This window comes from Caretta caretta, chromosome 3 (genome assembly GCF_965140235.1).
Source record: "Caretta caretta isolate rCarCar2 chromosome 3, rCarCar1.hap1, whole genome shotgun sequence".
NCBI classification, from domain to species: Eukaryota; Metazoa; Chordata; order Testudines; family Cheloniidae; genus Caretta; species Caretta caretta.
In genome coordinates, this window is record NC_134208.1 from 24954716 (window position 1) to 24976814 (window position 22099).

A 22099-nucleotide genomic window follows, 5' to 3' on the forward strand; every position below is an offset into this window, starting at 1 on the left:
ACCATTCCTCTGGTCAACCTAGTAGCCCTGGGATGCACTGGAAGCAACCGGAATGCAGATTTGATGTTGCATTTTGCCAACAGTACCCTTCTAGGGCCACACTCCCTAACCATGGCTACCACAGCATCAAATGACAAATATCTCACTGAACACAGCTACAGGTCAATATGGTCATTTACTGGTGAGCCCAGGGGTAAGACAAGTGATGTATCAGTCTGTATTCCCCTTCCCCTTCTTTGGTATTCTGAAACCTGACACTCGGGGGAGATATGTGAAATCTGGCAGTGGGGCCTGCCACTGTCCCTGCTGCCACCTCTGTGGTGATCTTTGCCCTTACTTGGTATGTCTACACTGCAATTAAAAACATGTGGCTGGCCCATGCCAGCTGACTCAGGCATGTGGTACTGGAGCTTACAGGCTTTTTAATTGCAGTGTAGACGTTCGGGTTCAGGCTGAAGCCTGGGCACTAGGACTCTACAAGGTGACACCACGTGACCTCTGTCCCCCTTCCTGGTGAGTAGTGGGATGGGAGGGAGCCAAGGCAACAGAGCCAGCTTGGGCAGGGCCACCCAGGGACCCTGAACCCCTCCCTACCAGCATACCACGATGTGACCCCCGGGCTCCCTCCCCAGCAGGTGGGGGTTAGAAATGGGTCCTATAGGACTGGCTCCAGCAGAGCTGCCTGGGAACACAGAGCCAGGGCCCTTGCTAGTGGTTCCATGTAATGCCTGGCTCCCTACCCTCCAGCAGGGGGTCTGGAGAGGGTGGCAGCAAGAAATTCTTCTCCTGCCAGGCCATTTGCAGCTGTCACAGCAGCCTCCTTTCCCTCGAGCAGGAGGGGCATTTGTTGCAGGCCCAATCTGGGCTGCTCCTTTTGGGGACCTGGCAGCCCTGACAGCTTCCTCATGTAGCCCTTGGCCTCCCCACCTCAAGTGGGGCAGGGAGCAGGAAGCCAACATGGTATCCCTCCCCAATAGCAGGCAGACCCCACCTGCTGGGGGACAGGAGTACGAGCCACCTGCTGGGGAGAGAGACCCCCTGGCTGGGGAAGACCCCTCACCTATTTTCCTCTGCATCCTAAGGAGGAGAAGGTCTGCCGCTTCTGAAAGCTGGTGAGTAACTGTTAAAGTTATGGCTCCAAATGGCCTCAGCACTGGGATAAATCCTGGGAGGTAGGGAATGCTGGCCAATCAGCACTCCTCGCCCCCAGCCAGCCAGTGGGTGCCAGATACTGACAGGGAAGGAGCTACCTATTGTCCCTTGGCAAATGTCTCCCTCCCTTGCTGCTGGGATTGTCCACATTTCACTGCCAGCCCCATCAATTTTCCCTACGCATTGATGCAGGTGGGTGGCATTTTTTAATCTTCCTGAAGACCCAGAATCCTTCACTTCCTTACTCCTGCACTGCAGCAGGCTTATCAGCTTCAGGCCACAGATGTTTCATACTAGTATAGGCAAATAAAGAGATTATCTATCTGCTGACATTTCTGATGTGCTGCTGAACAGTTCTCTTTCAAATTCCATCTCCATGTATGTTACGTTTGTTTTGTCGTCAAACTGCACAGAAAATACTCTCTAGTTCACTCCTCCTTTAACTATACAAACATTGAAATATATAAAGAACTAAAAGTGAAACCATTTAAAATAAATATGTAAAATTGTTATATCACTGATACAGTAATTTCAAACATTTACAAAATGTGATATTTTCACTAACAGTGCATTTGCCCTACAGCTCCATCTGGCAACAAGAAGACATGAATATATAACTTTTACTTCCAAAGCTGATTTCATTGTAACTTTGAATACATAGTATAATTTAGGGTTTAATTTCCTTTACTGTATTGTTAGAAGTTTTCAGTATATGGGGTTTTCAATGACTCACCATATAAACATAAAAGCTGTGTTTAGGCTTAGAAATGAAATACTATTGATCTGATTGTTATCTTTATTATTAGTGATATGTTTTGGAGCAGCACCCTGAGGACCGAAATAGATGGAGGTCCCCCCGGTGTGGGCTATAGGCTGTAATTTATAAAGGAAACTAAGGGAGCTGGTCTCCCATGTTTCTTAGGTTCCTTTGAATATTGTAGCTATGGGGCCTGGGTAAAATTTAAAGCCAGTTTTAAAACTTGTTCAGTAAAACTAAATTGGTTTTAAAATTGGTTAGAGCCATAGTGTAGACTTGGTTTAAGGCAACCATATCTATTTTTACTGAACCAGTTTTAAAACGAGCCAGAATATGTCCCCACTGTTGCCCCTCAGTATGTTATGGGCATTAGCAGAGAGACAGTTTCTGGTGTCAAAAGCCTCTGACTATGTTATGGGCACAGGGCACTGTATGTTATGGTGGTGAGAGCGTAGGGGATGGTGTTTTGTGGCCCCGGTATGTCACTATTTAAAAAACAAACAACTTTCCAGATGTCCAGGAGCTAGTTACACCCCTGGAAAATCTTGGATTTTAAGAATTTAAAAAGTAACATTTGGTTACAGTGTCAGTATTTTGCTGTGATTTATAATTTATATAAAGGATGAAGACTCTTCAGTCTGCAGCTGTTCCACTGGATAATTCTGTACACATTATGGCCTTCCTGATAATAACTTGGGGGTCATAGTGGGGGGTGGAGAAACAAATGTTCCCTTTGCCCCATCCCCTCAGGAGCTCTGGGTCTCATTAGCAGAGGGACAGTTTCTAGTGCAGACAGACTCTCAGTGTGATAAGGGAATTTTTTTATTACAGTTTCTATTCTGGAGAGTTTGGCCTCAAGGCAAAGCCATTTTGAAGGCATGTAGAGTGATTGCTGTTAGATTTGGGGCTCCCCGCAGCCTTCCTAATCCTGCCATCTATGGGCCCAAACTTGCTATCCCTGTGCACGCAAATCCCAACCCACTCTGTCCCCTCCCCGGTGAGGCTCCCCACAGCAGAAGTTTGGGTCACTTGATGGGTCCCTCACCCCCTAAGAGATGAAGGTGGCTGGACTCCTTTTTCAGGGGTCACTCCAAAATGCAAGGTTACTGTGGGGGAGGGATGTACCAACACAGGTGATGTATAGACTAATTCCACCCTTTCCAGGACGAAGAAGCGTTGGGACTTTCCTTCATCCAGTTGGTTCTTCTTTCTTCCCTGGCTTGTGCAGCTCCCCAGTGGCCAAGGAAGCGCAAGTCACTAGGGCTGTGACCATAGAATCATAGAATATAAGGGTTGGAAGGGACCCCAGAAGGTCATCTAGTCCAACCCCCTGCTCGAAGCAGGACCAATTCCCAGTTAAATCATCCCAGCCAGGGCTTTGTCAAGCCTGACCTTAAAAACCTCTAAGGAAGGAGATTCTACCACCTCCCTAGGTAACGCATTCCAGTGTTTCACTACCCTCTTAGTGAAAAAGTTTTTCCTAATATCCAATCTAAACCTCCCCCACTGCAGCTTGAGACCATTACTCCTCGTTCTGTCATCTGCTACCATTGAGAACAGTCTAGAGCCATCCTCTTTGGAACCCCCTTTCAGGTAGTTGAAAGCAGCTATCAAATCCCCCCTCATTCTTCTCTTCTTCAGGCTAAACAATCCCAGCTCCCTCAGCCTCTCCTCATAAGTCATGTGTTCCAGACCCCTAATCATTTTTGTTGCCCTTCGCTGGACTCTCTCCAATTTATCCACATCCTTCTTGAAGTGTGGGGCCCAAAACTGGACACAGTACTCCAGATGAGGCCTCACCAATGTCGAATAGAGGGGAACGATCACGTCCCTCGATCTGCTCGCTATGCCCCTACTTATACATCCCAAAATGCCATTGGCCTTCTTGGCAACAAGGGCACACTGCTGACTCATATCCAGCTTCTCGTCCACTGTCACCCCTAGGTCCTTTTCCGCAGAACTGCTGCCTAGCCATTCGGTCCCTAGTCTGTAGCTGTGCATTGGGTTCTTCCGTCCTAAGTGCAGGACCCTGCACTTATCCTTATTGAACCTCATCAGATTTCTTTTGGCCCAATCCTCCAATTTGTCTAGGTCCTTCTGTATCCTATCCCTCCCCTCCAGCGTATCTACCACTCCTCCCAGTTTAGCGCAGACTGATCCCAGGGCTAGGCTCCAGGGTGATGCCATTTGCTAACTCAGCTGGGCTTACATTAGAGTCCAGGACACAGGAAAAGCAGGTGTTGCCTGAGAGAGGGGCAGGCACCTCCGTGAGGGGGAAACTGCCTCAGAGAGGGAATAGAGGGGCGGGCAGCCTCAGGGAGGGGGGAACCACCTCAGAGAGGGAAGAGGGGGCAGGCACCTCCATGAGGGGGGAACTACCTCGGAGTGGGGAGAGGGGGCAGGCACCACAGTGAGCGGGGAACCACCTCAGAGAGGAGAGAGAGGGGTGCGCAGCCTCAGTGAGGGGGAAACCATCTTTGAGAGGGGAGAGAGGGGCAGGCACATTCGTGAGGGGGAAACCACCTCAGTGAGGAGAGAGAGGCACAGGCACCTCTGTGTGTGTGGGGGGGACTACCTTTGAGGGGGCAGGCACCTCTGTGAAGGGGAAACCACCTCAGAGAAGGGCGAAAGGGGTGGGCAGCCTCTGTGAGGGGAGAACCACCTCAGCGAGGGGAGAGAGGGGCAGGCACCTGTGTGAAGGGGAAACCGCCTCAGAGAGGGGTGGGGGTGGGTAGCCTCAGTGAGGGGGAAATCACCTCAGCGAGGGGAGAGAGGGGCAGGCACATCAGTGAGGGGGAAGCTGCTCAGGGAGTGGGGAGAGCTGCCTCACTTAGAGGGGAGAGAAAGGCAGGCAGCTTCACTGAGGGGAACTACTATCTCACTGTACGGAGGGACAGGACTTAGTTGCTCCTGCCTACACAGGGTAAATACCCTCCTACCTCAGAGCCATGGGGAACTATTCCATTCCTTGACAAGCCAGTGGCCTTGTAGCTCTCCCCATGGCCATTAAAGTAGGAGATCTGCCATGCTATGGTTTCCCCATGGTCTTTGAATCAGAGGCATGGCACACACCATAAGGCACACTTTAAGCCACACTTCCACTGGTGTGCTGAGGTCAAGCCCTGTAGACACATAGTCCTCAAGCGACCCTGGAAATTGGAGACCCAATCTGCCCATGGTGTTTTTGGTGTTTAATGCTTATTCTACTTAAAGCCTCTGAAAGAGTTGGTGATAATTTGGCTAATTTATATATATTAAAAAATAGTAATGTAACAGCAATATGTCCACTTTTCTCCTCTTAAATACAAATGTTCATTTTGCCCAAATATGACCATTCCCTGGGTATGTCACTTTTTTAAACAAAGACACTTCACATAAAGATGCATTTAGATAACCTGTTTCTGTGCATTAATGTATTTATAATTTACATTGTGTGTTAGTCATAAATAAACGTTCTCTTAATGAGATGAAATGCTTTTGCCACCTTTTATCTTCCAGGTTGGTTTTGCAGCTATTTCTCTGAGTTTCTCTATAAATCATCACATAGTAACCACAATGCTGGCTGGATTTTGCAGACTGGACAACCTTAAAGGGCCTGCACTCTACATCTGAAGAACTCATTACTAAGGGCTATATGTTTGAAAAATAGTAATGAATACTCTGATTTTTGGCAAAATTCAATGTGATAAATGATCTAATAATATGATTAATATTTCAAACTCAACATTGTCTTGACACACTGGAGGCAGTTCCTTCCATTTTAACCTCATGCACATCTTGGATTTGTAGTGAATGGATAACTTCTGTCTGGTTAGCTTTAACTTAAACATATGGTGGATACAGAGCAAATATGAATATGGCAATATTGCTATAACTTCCTTATAATAGCAAGGTGGTAATAAAATGAATAAGTGGGTTTTTTTGGCTTTATAGAGAAATAGTTCTTAGTAACCTATTTTTGTATTCTGTACAGGTTTAAAATTATTTAAAAATAAGGTTAATTTTTAATCATTGCATATTTCTTTACATTTCAGGACTGCCATATCAAGGAAGTACCAGATATTTCCGAGGATTAAAGGCTTGCATTACCAGACATTTTTATCAATGTCATCAAATGAAGCTGATGGGTACCCATATCCAAAACGAATTAAAATAGAAAATAATGATACAAGCATAGAGAAAGATGAGCAACAGCAGTTGGAACAAAGAACATACTTTGTGGATGAATGTAGGAAGTCACCAAATAAACCTATATATTTGTCAGAAGGATCACTTAATTTCAGTCAAAATGCTTGGAGATTAGAAAAGGAAATCGGTGGTAGGGAAAGAAAAACTAGCATGTGTGAGTTTATAGATTTTAAACCTTGGATTAATGAAAAATTGCAATGCGGGCTATTAGAAAACAAACTGTTCACTAAAAAATGGAATACTGAAAATGAAGAGCATAATATTATAAGAGATGACTCTTTATTGAATGCAAATGGACATTCTTCTGAAGCAGGATTATACCATATGGGGAATGTAAACAAAAACAGCAAAAATATAGCAGAAAATAATAAAAGAGACAATGATAATGATCTGAAATTAAATGCTTCACTTTCATCTTTAAACACAGATTTGTTTCAGGTAAAAACATCAAGTCAGAAAATTGGCACTGATGACAAGTGGAAAGAACACCAGCTTTTAGATATTCCATTTTTATGTGGCATTAATTCTGCATTTTCTGAAATAAAGAATAAGGACAGAAACAACTGTTTTAAAAAATTGCCCACGGAAGAAAATAAAGATCATTATGGTAATGAGAGTGAATCTGTTGAACAACTAGATAATAAAGAAAAAAATGCTTCATCACATACATTTCCTACTTTAAAATTGTTTGAAAATATACAAACATTCAAAATCCCCCAAACTAATTTTTTTATGAAAGGGAACATAAGTAAATGTTCTAATGCTTCAAATACATTAAATAGTAACATGTTATCAACTAATTTGAAGGAGACAGAACTGAAGAATTTTAAACATCAAACATATGTGATGCAATCTGAAAAGATTTACTGTTCCCAAAACATATCTATGATAGGAAAACAAAAGTTTCAAAATGATAAAAATATTGTGAATGCTCCTAGTGTTTGTTCTGAATTTAATGAAAGTAACCACCAATCTGTTAGCAAGCAAAAGACTTGGGCTTTAGCAGAAGAAGGAGGAAAAATAATTGAGACTAATTTAAGGAACAACATAAGTAGTGTCAAGTGTAATCAAATGCTTGCTAAAAGGAATGTCAAGGAGAAAGAGCTAGGAAATGCAGAAGGTGATGAAGACCAGGAGCCAATCACATACCTAAGTATTCACATATACTTTGGTTCTAGAACACCTCAAAGTGATGAATGTAGCAACTCTACCAATATTTTGAAAACATGGGGAAAAGTCAGTTATGAGGATGGGACATTTAATATACAAGAAACAACTGTTCCATTGATATCAGAAGTACTAAGGAACAGAGATTTAAACATAAATTATGACATGCATTGTGCTAACTATAACAGGAATTTACATGAATCAGAATTAACACTTTCTACAACAAAAATACTTGACATCAAAAGATGCTTATCTAAAAGTGTTGTCAGCAAAGGCAATTGCCCTTATAGTACTACACAGGATTTGCCAGGTCCAAGAGACATTGACAATATATTGAAGCAGAGGAAGCTGACTAAACTAAAAATCTTCTTTCTTGATATGTTATTAGGAGGTCTGAGGGCAAGACCTGGATCTTTAAATAAAGATGTGCTTAAATATCAAGAGGATGACAGTATCACAGGCTTGTTTCATTTGTATGAAAAGTTAAAGTCAACAGAACAGTACAGAATTCCAGAGCTAATAACCAGTATTAATAACAACAATAGTACACATATTTATTTGCAAGTTAATGTTTCAGAACAGCAAAATGTGAACATGATAAAATCAAACCTTGCTTTTTTTCCCTATAATATTAGTTGTTTACATCCAGCTGAAGAAAAATGTATACCAGTGGAGAAAAATCCTTTCTATTGCAGAAAACAAGTTAAGATAAGCTCACACTTAAATAATAGTTTGAAAGGAAACACAGAATCTCAGCAAAAATACATAACTTATCCAGATATGTGTAAAGAAATTATAAATCCTAAATTAGTAAAAAATGTTGGTTTTCAATTACATCATAAATATCAGAACATTCATTATTCTAGCACTGTAGCTGAACACAAGCAAACTTCTTTTCTACACAAAAGAGCACTGTTTTGTAACCAACGAAGAGTGTCACCTGAAGGGAGATGTGCCAAACAATACTGCCTCTTATCCAGAGGTAGTACAGGAATGCATAGTATCATTTCAATGTTTGACAGTGAAGAAAAAGATAGTAAAAGGCAACCTTTAGGTGCTAATGGACTGCTTTTACCAAGGGACAATTTTGATAGTTCTTTCTTATGGAAGATAAATTGGTGCAGTACCAAAAAAATATTGACAGAAACAAACCTTGTACTTCTGAATTATTTGCCTTCAATTTCAAAAATGAAATTAGAAAAGTTAAATAATAAATGTTCGAATTTGCACACGCTGGTAGCTACAGTAAAGCAGCAGAAGAAGAAACAAAGAAAAATACATAATATTGCTTTTCCTAAAGAAAAATTGAAAACTTTGCATTCTGCTTTAAGTGAAAATAAAAAACACAGAAGCAGGGGAATCACAAATAGCGTGAACTTTGCACATGAAGCCACAAATCTTATTCCAAAATATCTGAGAACTACTAACAAAGAAAACTTTGACAAAAAAGAGTATGGCAATTGTAGAGAATGGCAAAAAAAATGCTGTAGCAGTCTTCCAAAACTACCTCTTTTTTCTATTTTTGACACATATGAAAAAATTCCTCTTAGTTCTGATTCTGAGGAAATGGACCAGATTCCACTTGTAAGGCAAATTAATTCTAATAATGAAAAATACATTGAAGAAAGCACAGTCGCTAGTATAAAAAATGTTCCCAATGTCCCTGCTAAATCAAATGTTTGTATTCTACCTGAATTGTCAACAACATTCATAGTAAATTGTAACTCTGAGTTACTACCAGACAATAGAAATAGTCAACATTTAGAAAATGAAAACAAGTATGTACACTTTCTAAATACTGGTTTCAATAATGGAAACATATTTCACTGTTTCTTAGACAATGGCCAATGTTCCACTTCACCATTCTATTGTGGCCCTTCTACAGATAAAGATGTAGTACTAAAAACTGAAGAGGAACATTGCAGGAGTTCCTTGAGTGATGACACAGAAAAACAGTGTGAAGAAATGAACAGCATTTTACAATACCAAATTATGAGAAATTCTGAAGTGTCTAATAATAATATGTATTTTAAGGTTCAGAGAGAAGAGACAATGACTTTTTCCCTAGATGAAGACATTCAGAAAGATATAAATTTTTGCACACTCAATTCAAAGCCAATGACTATAAAACAAAATCTTGAAGATTTAGAAGAGGCAAGAGAAATAAGTTCTGGGCAAAATTATATAACTTACAAAAATCAACATCAGACTATGCTGTATGGAAGAAGATCAACTAATTTAATTTTGTCATATTCAAAAGATGAATCTGCAATATGTGTTGCTTCAGGAGACAAATTAATACCACATTTATCCATAATGGACAATGGATGTTTTGAAGATATGACAGATCAGCATTTACCTTCAGAAAGTAAAAGCATATCTGAATTTGAACTGAAGAGCAAATTTGATTTAGTGTTGGAAGAGCTTTGTATGTTTCATGAAATTAGTAAGGAACATGAAAATAAGCTATCCAAAGTAGAAACAAACACTATACAAGAAAATCCTCTTGAATTGAATAATTCTGAAAGAATTGATGAAAATTTAGAAAGTGTTTCTCAAACAAAAGCATGCATTTCCTTTCCAATCTGTGGTACTACAGCAGGGCAAAATATAACTAATAACCAAAGTTCATTTAAAGGAAAAATATTAAGTAGGAATGTAAAGCAAAAAGTACCTCATGAGTTCTGTTCTTCAAGTATGTCAGATGAAGAATTGCTCTATTCACTTTCTGAAGAAGGTAAGCAAACAGAATTATTTAAAAATATTATCTAATACGTTAATAAACATTTAAATAAATACTTGGAAATAAAATTTTGTGCTCTGCTCCCTAACTATTGCTTGTGATAGTGGTCACTCTGTTACATACTTACATACCTTACGAGGTTTGAGGCTCTATTGTGATTTTTTTATTAAGGTAAGGTCCAAAATGGGAGTGGAAGCTCTAAGGGAATCTATCGAATTGCCAGGATCTGGGTGCATTGAGACAGCATTTGAGCCATCAGGAGCCTACGTAGTGGTTCTATGAAATATAGGAAATAAGTACTGAGCTACTGTCACTTGTACAGTGCACAGGCTTCAGTACTTACTTCCTATAGTTCATGCAGTTCTCTAGGGTAGCATCCTATCCTTGCCTCTGCACAGAATTCCTATGTGGTGCTAAAGTAATCACTTAAACGAAATTGTTCAGAGGTGGTCACTAACTCTGTGTTCCACAGTTTTTGGGTACCCAATTTGAGATCCTGGAGACTGAACTGTTGAGCACTCACAGCTGCAACTGAAGTTATATTCAAAGCATAACTCCCAATATAAAGTGCAATAGGATGCTAAGTACTCTGAAAAATCAGGTCCTAGGCATCTCAAATTGGGCACCCAAAATTAGTGCATACTTTTGACTTTAATCTCTTTATGCCTCAGCTTTCTATCTGTACAATGGCATAATAATAGCCCCTCACCTCACAGAGATTTTGTGAAGATACATTAATTAATGTTTCTGAAGCACTCAATGACAGTAGTGATGAGTGCAATAGAAAAGCCCATGAGGAAATTAATAATTCTCCATAGCAGGGTTTGAATAGTGTACAGTAAATAATGTCTTGGGATACACATTGAACAATAAGGATAAAACAAAATATTGAATAGCTCCTCATTACTTGAGCATCATCTGTCTCGTGCCCTGAATGAGTCAGAGATCTATGGAAAAATAGTATGTGCTTATGTAATTAAAGACTGTGTCATAATATATTTGCACAAGGCAGTTTAAAAGTTAAATGTGATATTTATGCTTCTGTTTTAAGACTATGTTGATTCAGGTTGTAAAAATCGATTCCCATGGGACCCTGTTTTTTTGTCTCACACATTTATGAAGGAAAGAAGTGACAGTTTACAGAAACAAAGAGGTAAGAATAAAGTTATTATTCTAATTATGCAAAACATTCCAGTGTTATTAAAATATTACAAAAATGTATGTTATTTATTTCTTTTCAATTTCTCTAGCGCAGCAGTTATGTAGCTTTTTAATTGTTGATTAGGATGGGGTATCTTGTCATTCATACTTTATCTTTGAGTTTAGAACATGTGGGCAAATCATACCCTCCTGTTCTATAGGTAGAGGACAAAAGCCCCAAGGATGTTGAGTGGCACAGGATGAAGAAAGAGGAAGGAGCACTTTCTCTACTGTATTTGCTCTTTGCTTCCAGTATTGTGGAAGTCCTTCCATGGAAGCTCTACAGTGATATACTTCAGGCCAGGGCATGGGAGGGAAGGCATGACTACTTTCTTCAGCATCAACCCCCTCTGCTGGAAAATCAACAAGTGAATAATGATCCAATCAGCTTTAAATTTCTCACTGTCCCACTTTGTGCCATGAAACTGGTAATTGGGAGCAGCAACAGCCAGCAGGGAAGTCTAGGAGCAAGCAGCATGACTCCATATAGTGAACAATTTTGTCATGTGCCATGGAACTTTATTAGAATAAGTTAAACAGTACTCTCTCTAAGCTACACAGTCTGTCCTTGTTTCACTGTAGAGCTGTCTAGAATCTTGCCCAACCTCCTCTGACCTGGTTTCCAGCTATATTTTAAACAAACAGTACATGCACATCCTCCCATCCTTCCCTCTTTTTCCATATAATTAATATTTAACACAAATTTTAGTTCAAGAGGAGTAACCAGCTTCACCCCTTGTTCAGGTCTAGTTATTGTCTGGTTTTGAGATGGGGTTTTGTCCAGTTGATTCACTTGTATTGTCAAATCCCAAAAGGTGTAGACCACTGTTCAATGGTTACCTTAACAAGACTTTTTCCTGGCCATATTTATAATATAGCGACTTGTGTTCTGATTGTTTGAAGTATAATGTAATAAGTTGGTCCTTATTATGGGTACAGACAAAACTATATATTCTTCGTACTCTATGGTTTTTTTTATAGTATCCATCTCCATAGTATCTAATTGTTGAGTACCCATGGTTGATTTCTATGTCTTAAAGGAATGTAATTTATATGTACATGATATGAAAATACATTTTTGCTTTCATCCTCGATTTCTTTCTCTTTTGTTTATATATTTAGGAAACTATTTGTCACATGAAATTATAAGAGTGCAACCTCTTAAAACATGCAGTGGCCCGATCAGGATTGGGCTGTCAAGAAAAGCTAAGCCCAAAAAGCTTCACCCATATCTGAAATAATTTCATGGATTCTTTTACCAGCCATGAACCGGAACAGATAATTGGACTATAGTATCACAAATCACTTTGTTTGAAAATTGTTGAACTGTTCTGTAACACATTAATATAGATGGTTTATGTTTACTATTTCTGGGTTTTACCATATTAATATTGTGTTATTGTTTGGCAATTTATTCAGGATTACTCTTGTGAATATTTGATACTAAAGAGTTTTTATGATGAATATTTATTAGTAAAATGTTGATAGAAAATAAGACACTATTAAAGTTTATGTAACATTAATAGAAATATGATATGTGTAATAAGCCTCATTTTAAATAAAATATGCAATTTAAATATTTGTGTTTTATGCAACAAAATATTAAGAGAGTCTATATGATTTACATGATGTTTAGAACCCAGTTAAAATGACTTGATCAATCAATAGTTATTACAAGCAAACATCTAATTATCATTATTTGTCATGATCTGTTACATCATAAGCATTTTCCACAGCTACCAATTATGATGTCCACAAAGAGAGGATTATGATTTAAGGTAAGAATTAAGCAGAAGGAGCAGATAAACTTTTCGCCTTCCTTTGTAGCATGGGGCATGGGTCACTTGCTGGAGGATTCTCTGCTCCTTGAAGTCTTTAAACCACGATTTGAGGACTTCAGTAGCTCAGACATATGTGATAGGTTTTTCACAGGAGTAAGGGTGGGTGAAATTCTGTGGCCTGTGTTGTGCAGGAGGTCAGACTAGATGATCGTAATGGTCCCTTCTGACCTTAGTATCTATAAATCTATGAATCTATGAAACTAAGAATAAAATATTTTCATGCTGATGTTCTCAATAATAAATAACAAGGGAATAGAACTATATAAAAATTAGAAGTGTAAGAAGTTAATGTTACATTTTCCCATACATTCTGCTTATGTATCATATTCAACTCTTTTATATTTGTAATATTTCTGTAGTTCTATTCTCCTATGGTGAATTTTGGCTTTCATATTATTTTTGATAACATATCTAAAAGCAGGGTAGCGCCATACTTATATTATAATTGAAAATGGATACAAAACCATGTGAGGGGGGAAGTCTTCAATAGTTATTTTGAAATTATTATTATTTTTTTATATTTTATTTCCAACTGGATTCTAGTTATATGTTGAAAAAATTACTTCAACATGATGTAAAGAACTGCTCATATCAGCTCTTGGAAATCTTGAAAAAATAACTCAGAAATAATCCTCATATATTGTATATTATAGTTAGATCTGTTTTCTAGTTCTTTTTAATAATGACATTTGCATGAAAGCATCAACTGAAGAACAAATGGTGGTCCCTGTGTGTATTTCACATGTGGGTATGTATGTGAGCCATGTGCCGAAGTCTAGAAGTTCTTACAAGCCGTGTCCATTGGTCCACACGTGTGCAGTAGGTCTCTCCTTGTGCTCCTGACCAAGGGAATGACAGACAGTGCAGGCCAATGCCTCTCCAGTTGCTTCTTACTGCCACAGGGCCTGTGTCAGAATTGTGTGTCCTCTCTTCCTTCAGCTATTTTGTAAAACCTGAAAATAGATTTATAACTAGTTTTATTCTTAGACTATTAATATAGTTAGATTTTATAGCATAGTTAGTGTAGCTTATTTTTTCCCCAGCTAGGGATTCCTTCCCTGTTGTGTGGGTCTATGCCCAGAATCCTGCAATTCAAGGATTGTGTCTCTTGCCCTGACTCCTTCTCCATCAGTGATGAACACCAGTGCTGCATCTGGGTGATATGCATATCTCTGCAAAGTGCAGTATTTGTCACTCATTTCCACCAAGAACTCGAGAAGCTTGTGAGCTTTGCCTTGGGAAACACCTAATGAAGAAGTTTATGAGGCCTCTATCCGATCTGGGCCAGGGTGACATCCCTTTCCATTGGCCCCTCAGATAAGCAGTGCCCCTCCTAATACAAAGAGTTGCCAATGACCTCCAGATACCAGTGGAGGAAGTCCAGAACCCACAATACCGGCTCCTGAATAGCTTGCAACCTCAAGGACTGAGTAAAGTATCCCTTCTGGTTAATGAGTTCATCCTAGAATGGTCTGGCACACCACAGAATCCTGTACCCCCACACCTAAGACTGCCGAGAGACACTATTATATCCCTGCCAAGGGACCTGAATTGTTGTTCTCCCACCCCGCCCCCAACTTGCTGGTGGTACAGGCAGCTACAGAAAGGGCTAGGTCACAAAATCAAAGGACCACTCTGATGGACAAGGGCCCAAAGAGTCTCAACTTCCTGTGGAGAAAGGTCTTCTGCTCTGTGGGCCTGCAATTTTGCATCGCTAACTATTAGGCCCTGTTAGCAAAAATATTACTTTAACAATTATTCCATGCGAGCGAACTTGAAGGACAATCTCCACCCTGAGGTCAGAGCCCAGTTTCAGTCCTTCATAGTGGAGCACAAGTTAGTGGTGAAAACAGCCCTTCAGGCCACAGTTGGTGCAACAGATGTGGCATACAGAAGTCTGGCCACTGGTATAGTCAGGAGGAGGGATGCTTGGTTACAATTGTTGGGATTTCCCAGGGAGGTCCAGAACACCTTTCAGGACCTTCCCTTTGACGAGCTGAATTTCTTTAATGAGAAAATGGACAAATCTCTACACTTGTTAAAGGACTTGAGATTGACCCTGTACTCCCTGGGGATCTACATTTCAGCCCCAAGGAAGAAACCCTAGAGATAAACCTATAAACCAAGGCCATCATCTCCTCATGCATTCTATTACTAGTGCGCAGCCAAGCCTCCAACAAAATGCCAGAGGGTTCAGAGGCCTTGCTTTTAAGTCCCCTCTACCACCATGACCTCTACCCATTCCCAGCCACTTACAAAAGGCCACTTTTGACATGGATTGAGTCCCACCTACCACCACTGATGCCACCCAACTCTTCTGTGCCATTTTTGGAGGCTGTCTCACCCTCTTCGTTCACAACCAGCAATTAATCATGACAGGCATTTTGGAGATTATCCATCAGGGGTAAGCCATATATTTTCTCTGCCTTTCCCCCTAACAAGCCCCCTTCTTGGTCCCTGTTCAGGGACCATTCTCACGAGGTGATTCTTCAACAGGAAGCAGAATCCCTCCTACACTGAGGGGCAATAGAATGCATCCGACCTGAATATCAAGGGGGAGGGTTCTACTCTCCATATTTCCTAGTCCCCCCAAAAAGACGGAGGGTAGAGAGACCTTTGGCAACTCAACATCTTTATACAAAAGTCAAAATTAAGGATGATTACATTGGCATCAATAATTCCCTTACTTCAGGAGGAGATGTGGTTCATGACTGTCGACATGAAGGATGTATGGTGGGAGTAGTTGGGTCATTACAAAACCTAAATCTAATTTCCCCCTACTGTTACTCACACCTTCTTGTCAACTGTCTGAAATGGGCCACTCTCATTACCATTACAAAAGTAATTTTTCCTTCCTTGGTATCCTGCTGTTAATTGAATTGTCTCATTAGACTGACCTCACACTTGATAAAGCAACTCCCATCTTTTCATGTATTTATACCTGCTTCTGTATTTTCCACTCCATGCATCTGATGAAGTGGGTTCTAGCCCACAAAAGCTTATGCACAAATAAATTTGTTAGTCTCTAAGGTGCCACAAGGACTCATTGTTTTTACTTCCATATAGACATTCTGTTACCCGGGGTTTTCAGAACCCCCAGTAGTGGTAATGTAACTGTTTCATTCCAGGTGGTGTCAGGAATAAATCAATGGGAACACAGCAATTCCATCTGATCAAAGATAAATGCAAGTAAATATGCTCTTGTCTAAAACTGCATTTTATTAGATTTAAGCACACACAGACATAAGCCATACATTTAGAACATCCCAGATATTTACCTAAATTCTGAGACGGTATTGAGTAATCAATGGTAGATCAGCACTGGCCAGATGCCTCCCTGCCAGGGAGTAAAAGTGTCAAGAAAAATGCCTCTCCAACGATACCTCCAGAGGAGTGCTCCAGTGGACCATGAATGGGAAATCCACGACTCTATCCTGGGCAAAATATTCATACAATAGAGTACACCTCGGTGGGACCTCTTTGTGTCCCAAATGAACAGAAAACTTCCCCGATATTGCCATGGGGAGCCATGGGCCACAGCTCCCAGGGAGATGCTTTCCTCTTGTCCTGGACAAACTACCTTAGATATGCCTTTGCTCTCATTCCCCTGCTTCCACAGGTCATGAAAAAGGTATGTTGTGACAGGGCCAGCATCATTCTCCTAGCACTCAACTGGCCCAGGCAGTCTTGGTTCAAGAAGCTCCTGACAATGTTTGCCCATCCCTCAATCAAGATACGCCGCTTTCTGAACCTCCTAACTCAGGAGAGGAGCAAAATAAAACACCCCAGTCTGGGCTCACTCCACTTCACAGCCTGGTGTTCAGATGCACATTGGAAATAGAATGTTTCTACTCGGCTTCTATTCAGGCTATCCTTACCTAATCTAGGAAAGATTCGACCAGGACCTGCTACCTGGCCGAATGGAGGCATTTCTCTGCCTGCTGCAGCACAATCAACATTCTCCAGTCACTGAAAGTATTCTGATAATCTTTATCTCCCGTCCCTAAAGGTCTCAGGTCTCTCTATTAGTTTGTTGCAGGTCCACTTTGCAGCAATTAGTGCCTTCCTCCCTCTGGTCGATGGGCATTCTGTCTTCACCCACCCACATTCAGTTTATGAAGGGCCTAATTTGGACACCAATGATCAAGTCTACACCTCAATGGGGCCTTAATCTTGCCCTGTTGACACGCTCCAAACCACCCTTTGAACCCTTGGCGACATGTTCCATGCCCCACCTGTCCATGAAAGTCGCATTTTTAGTGGCTATTACTTCAGCCAGGAGGGTCAGCAAGCTGAGAGCCATCACGGCAGACCTCCCTATGTGATTTTTCACAAGGAGAAGGTTTCCCTTCACCTACATCCTAAATTTCTTCCCAAAGTTGTTTCTGAATTCTACGTGAACCAAAATGTCCCCTTGCAGTCTTTTTTCTGAAACCCCATGCTTCCATCAAAGAGAAGAGACTTCACTCCCTCGATGTCCTGTGTGCCCTGGCATTCTATCTGCAAAGAACCAAACCAATCAGAAAGTCACCAAAGCTTTTTATTGCCATACCAGAAATATTGCATGGTCAAACTATATCCTCTTAAAGTATCTCTAAGTGGGTTTCAGGATGCATCCTAGAGTGCTACAGGTTAACACATATCCCTCCGCCAGAAGTGTCACAGCTCACTCCGTGAGAGCACAGGCTGCCTCTACAGCTTTCCTGCAGGAGGTCCAGATATCAGATATTTGCAAAGCGGCCACCTGGAGCTCCATCCACACATTTGCTATACACTACATATTAGTTCTTGCTTCTGTTGTGGATGCAGCAGTGGGATCTGCATTATTGCAAACATCCTTAGTGCTGGCTTCTTCGCAGCCAACTCCAGTCTGAGCACCGCTTGTCAATCACCCATATGGGGAATCGACATAGGGACAAGCACTTGAAGAAAAAGGTAGAGGTTACTTATTGTAACTGGAAGTTCTTTGAGATGTGTGGTCCCTATCTGTATTCCACTACCCGTCCTCCATTCCCTCTGCTTTGGATTATGTTGAATTCACAGTAAGGAGAAGAACTGGAGAGGAGTTGGCCCACATCGTCTTTTATACCCTCAGTTGGGAGTATGAAGAGACCTGCTGCACATGTGCGGGCCAATAGACATTGCTTGTAAGAATTTCTGGACTCAGGTGCATGTCGTGCATGCATACCCATGTGTGGAATACAGATAGGGACCACACATCTCAAAGCACTTTCAGTTACAGTAAGGAAACTCCATTTGTTTCTTCATAGTTTATCTCCCTTTCCTAATTCCCACTCTGTATTATAATAGTCTGCAGTCGGTGATTTACCTGGTTGATTTGAAAATGATCTGATGAATAGAAGTATATGAGAAATAGAGAACAAGTTACACATTACTTGATTAGACACTGGACTTTTTCTTCTTCTTTTTCAAAATGTGAACCTAATTCACTCTCATACTCTCTAAAGACTCCTATTCATTCTTTTCTTTCATCAGAAATTCTTCAAGGTAGTCTTCCTCCCCAGAGAGACTCTCCAAACCTCTCATTCCCTACAATACTTTAGACCTCCTTTTTCCCTCCTCCAAATTCTTTTTATCTTTTCGGCACTGACACATATAAAAAGAGAACTAGAAATAGTAGTACTGCTGTATTAATTAAGGGATGTGTGCGGCGGGGAGGAAATCTGGGTCTACTCCTGTCCATTCTGAAACAAATGTCAAAACTACCATTGCCTGTAGTTATGCCCATGCTACAAGCAGGATTAGCTACTTCAACTTTATTACCATTACATAAAGAAAAAACCCTACAATTGAGAGTTTTGTTGAGTAAAAAGTAGGTTTGGGCCCTGAAACAATTGTATAAGTATGAGCAATTACAGATTATGATAACAGTGATGTTAATAATAAAAAGGAAAGGATACATCATGCTTAGGTTTGATACAAGTACAGCATCTTACATAACTTTTCCAAAGCTGCTGTGGTTAAAAAAGGGAAATGGAAATTAGAAGTGACAGTGTATTGCAGATGATTCAAGAGCTATAGAAAACTGTTAATGCATATATAAAATTTGGACCCAATAATTATTTTGTACAGTAATTCTAAATGTACCTAATGAAAAACCAGGGTATCTACTAATATATCTCCATTTTATTTATTCATTTTGCTGCTGTACTTTGTTTACAAATTCAAACAAATTAGTCTCTGGGTGATATGTAAGACATCTTGAATTGATCATCTAGTGGAGCATGAAAATGCAATTTGCAAAATGTCCTTGTGCTGAATACTGATAATTGCATTGCTGAAAAAACAATAGTGATGCATAAAGTTAGGAAACATAATTAGTTATTGGAACAATGTTGATTAAATGGGATTTAAGTGTATTTAATACTATGTGCATTAACTTGGTTTAGAGAGCAAATGGTACAGTAAAAGTAAAAGCATGATTTATAATACCTCATGTAATATTCAGTTGTTCAGTGTTTCCAAACAGCATTCATCTCATAAATGCCTCCCCTTTAGACCTCAAACTGGGTGAAAGTACTATCAAATTTAGTTTTTATGTCCCAACCTCCTTGCCCAACCAGTCCCAGGCTCCCCTAGGGCTCTGAAAGCCAGCCTCTCCTCAGCACCTCCTCAGTCTCAGCACCTCCTTCTCAAACCCAGCCTCCCAGTTCCTATTTACAAAATTCGCACAATATATCCATTTTTTACTTTCTACACTTTGGAATTTCTAAGTTGTAGGGCTGAAAAAATCATGAGACTCAGAAAGTGAACTATTTTGGTGAATTTTTAATTGATTAGAACTTGGAAACTAACTGATTTTCTTCATCAACATCAGAAAATTCCAGTTTTATCCAAAGATTACATGCTGAAATTTTGGGTCAGATACAGTGTGTTATTCCTATAAAACAAACAGAATGAACTCCTACTTTAGTTGCAATATAAAATGCACCCTTAACTATGGTGTTGCAATTGCTCCACCATAATACTGTGTTACATCTTGCTATTACAATTCTTTCTTTGTTACGTGAGCTCCCAAGTTTTCCACAAATTTTTTACTGTTTATTTTGACATCCATCTTCTGTTCTGCATGGATGAGATACTGTATTTCTAACAGAAACAAACAGCTGCATGACAGAATTATAAAGTATTATAATGATCTAATAAAACATATGGAGGCTTCTGAGCACATGAAAAGACTTCATTTAAAATCTGAATGAAATTTGATTTAACTTCTTCATGTATTAAATGTCTTCCCTCTTTATAGCTGGATACTTAAATGTACCAGACATACTAGATATGGATAAGTAGTATGTAGACAGAAAAATATTTACTCTACCTACTAGCAAGGACTTGCCTAATCCTATTCTGACTGAAGTAAATGGAAATTTTACCATTAACTTAAAAAAAGTGGTCCTAAGAGTGGATGGATAACATTTCCAAAGCAGTACCATGAGCCTAAAACTTAATAACAAAGTTAATCACAGAAATGACGGAGATAGAGGTCACATTGCAATTAGGTATAAAAATTAGCATTAAAATGGTTATTTTACCATCTTTCCTAAATTTTTAGGACATTGTAGTTTTAACCTCTCACAAAGAACCCTGATAAGCCTATTAGCTTCCTTCTGATTTTATGAAAAAAGGTGTATAATTTACTTAGGAATTAGAACTAGAAGTGTGTCTTCAGTTGTTGAGGGAGTACTAATACTAGATAAAGGCAAATCAGATTAGGTAAAATACTTGCTGTGTAGATAAAATATGTGATGGTAGGCTAATTTGGAATCACTGGACCCTGACAATAAAGATCTCCTCTATTTGGATTTGGATAATATTACTATAACCTTCCTTTCCCTCCTGGGTTACTTGGGAGTAGGCAACTCTTACCTGTTGCCTGGGTGCCTTACTTCGTTAAGGATAATGGAGATCCTGGGGATCCCGATTGTTACCGGAAGATTTGAATCCAATTATACTATACCACTCATGTTGCCTAAAGACACTGCTTTTATTTTAAAACCTTAATTCTTAATTTATCTAAACCGATAACCGAGGTTGCAGTCCACTAAGGGAATTGCCAGAGAAGCAAACTAGCCTTGCTGACCCTTGAAAGGACACAGATACAGTTCTCCAGTCAAGACTAGACAAGCAAGCAATAAATCTTTGAAAACAAAAATAATATTTTATTTAGAAGTGAGTGGTTACAATAAAATAATAGAAATAGATGGAATAGTGGTTACAGTTAAGAAGGGAATGAAGCAGCCCAACAAATGAAAAACACACTAATGCAAACAATTAAACATTCAATACTAAATACTCATTCAGACCAGACAGACAGCTTTATTTACAAATGAAACCCATACGCTCTTGGATAGTAAATAAAAGAGAATTGGACTCTGTTGCCTGCTGTCAGTGACTGCTGCTTTGCTGACGCTTGCCACTGTTTGCTGTTTCTGAAGTAAAAGCACTGTTCTCTGGTGACAGCTATGGAGGCCTGCTTGGCTGCTGCTGCAGTAGTCTCTTACTGCCTCGGTAACTGGAACAGCCGTTGTCTGGGCAACCTTGGAATTCTGTGGTTGCTGCTGCTGCTTAGATAGAGGCTTTCTGGAACCCCAAAGCAACCCCCTCCCAAAGCCTAACAAGACTCCACTCAAAAGCTGCCTAAGAATCTTCTTCTTCCCAGGTAGATGTCTTGCAGCTTCTTCTCTCTTCCAAGGTCCCTATCCCACTACAGGGTTGAACCTGTTTGCTGTCGCCCTTATATACTGTTTGGTCACTCAAGCTCAGCCAATCAACTTCCAGCTTTCTGATGGTTCCGTCCCTAGCCCCACCCAGTCATGTGTACCTGCATGTGACAGGAAGTTGCATATATTCCTATGGGCTACAATGTAGCTCTATGAGATTTTGCTGAGTCATTCCCCCCAGGAAGTGATGCAATGCTGTGCCTCTATTGCATCACCCGGAAATGATGCAGTACTGTCTCCCAATTGCATCATCCCTATACATTCCTGTGGGCTCCTATGTGTTCCTATGGGGGGTTTTCAGCTGACCAGT

The 22099-nt window shown here is 40.2% G+C and overlaps 1 protein-coding gene across 1 annotated transcript in view; it reads left to right on the forward strand.

The window, feature by feature from the left end:
- Positions 1–12500, forward strand: part of RAD51AP2 (RAD51 associated protein 2) — a 62359-nt gene extending 49859 nt beyond the window's left edge. Inside the window, exons 2-4 of the mRNA XM_075126179.1 lie at positions 5944–10001; positions 11059–11160; positions 12330–12500. Coding sequence (XP_074982280.1) covers positions 5944–10001; positions 11059–11160; positions 12330–12448 — 4279 coding nt within the window. The 3' untranslated portion in view covers positions 12449–12500. The remainder of the gene's footprint in view (positions 1–5943; positions 10002–11058; positions 11161–12329) is intronic.
- The last annotated feature ends 9599 nt before the right edge of the window (positions 12501–22099 follow it).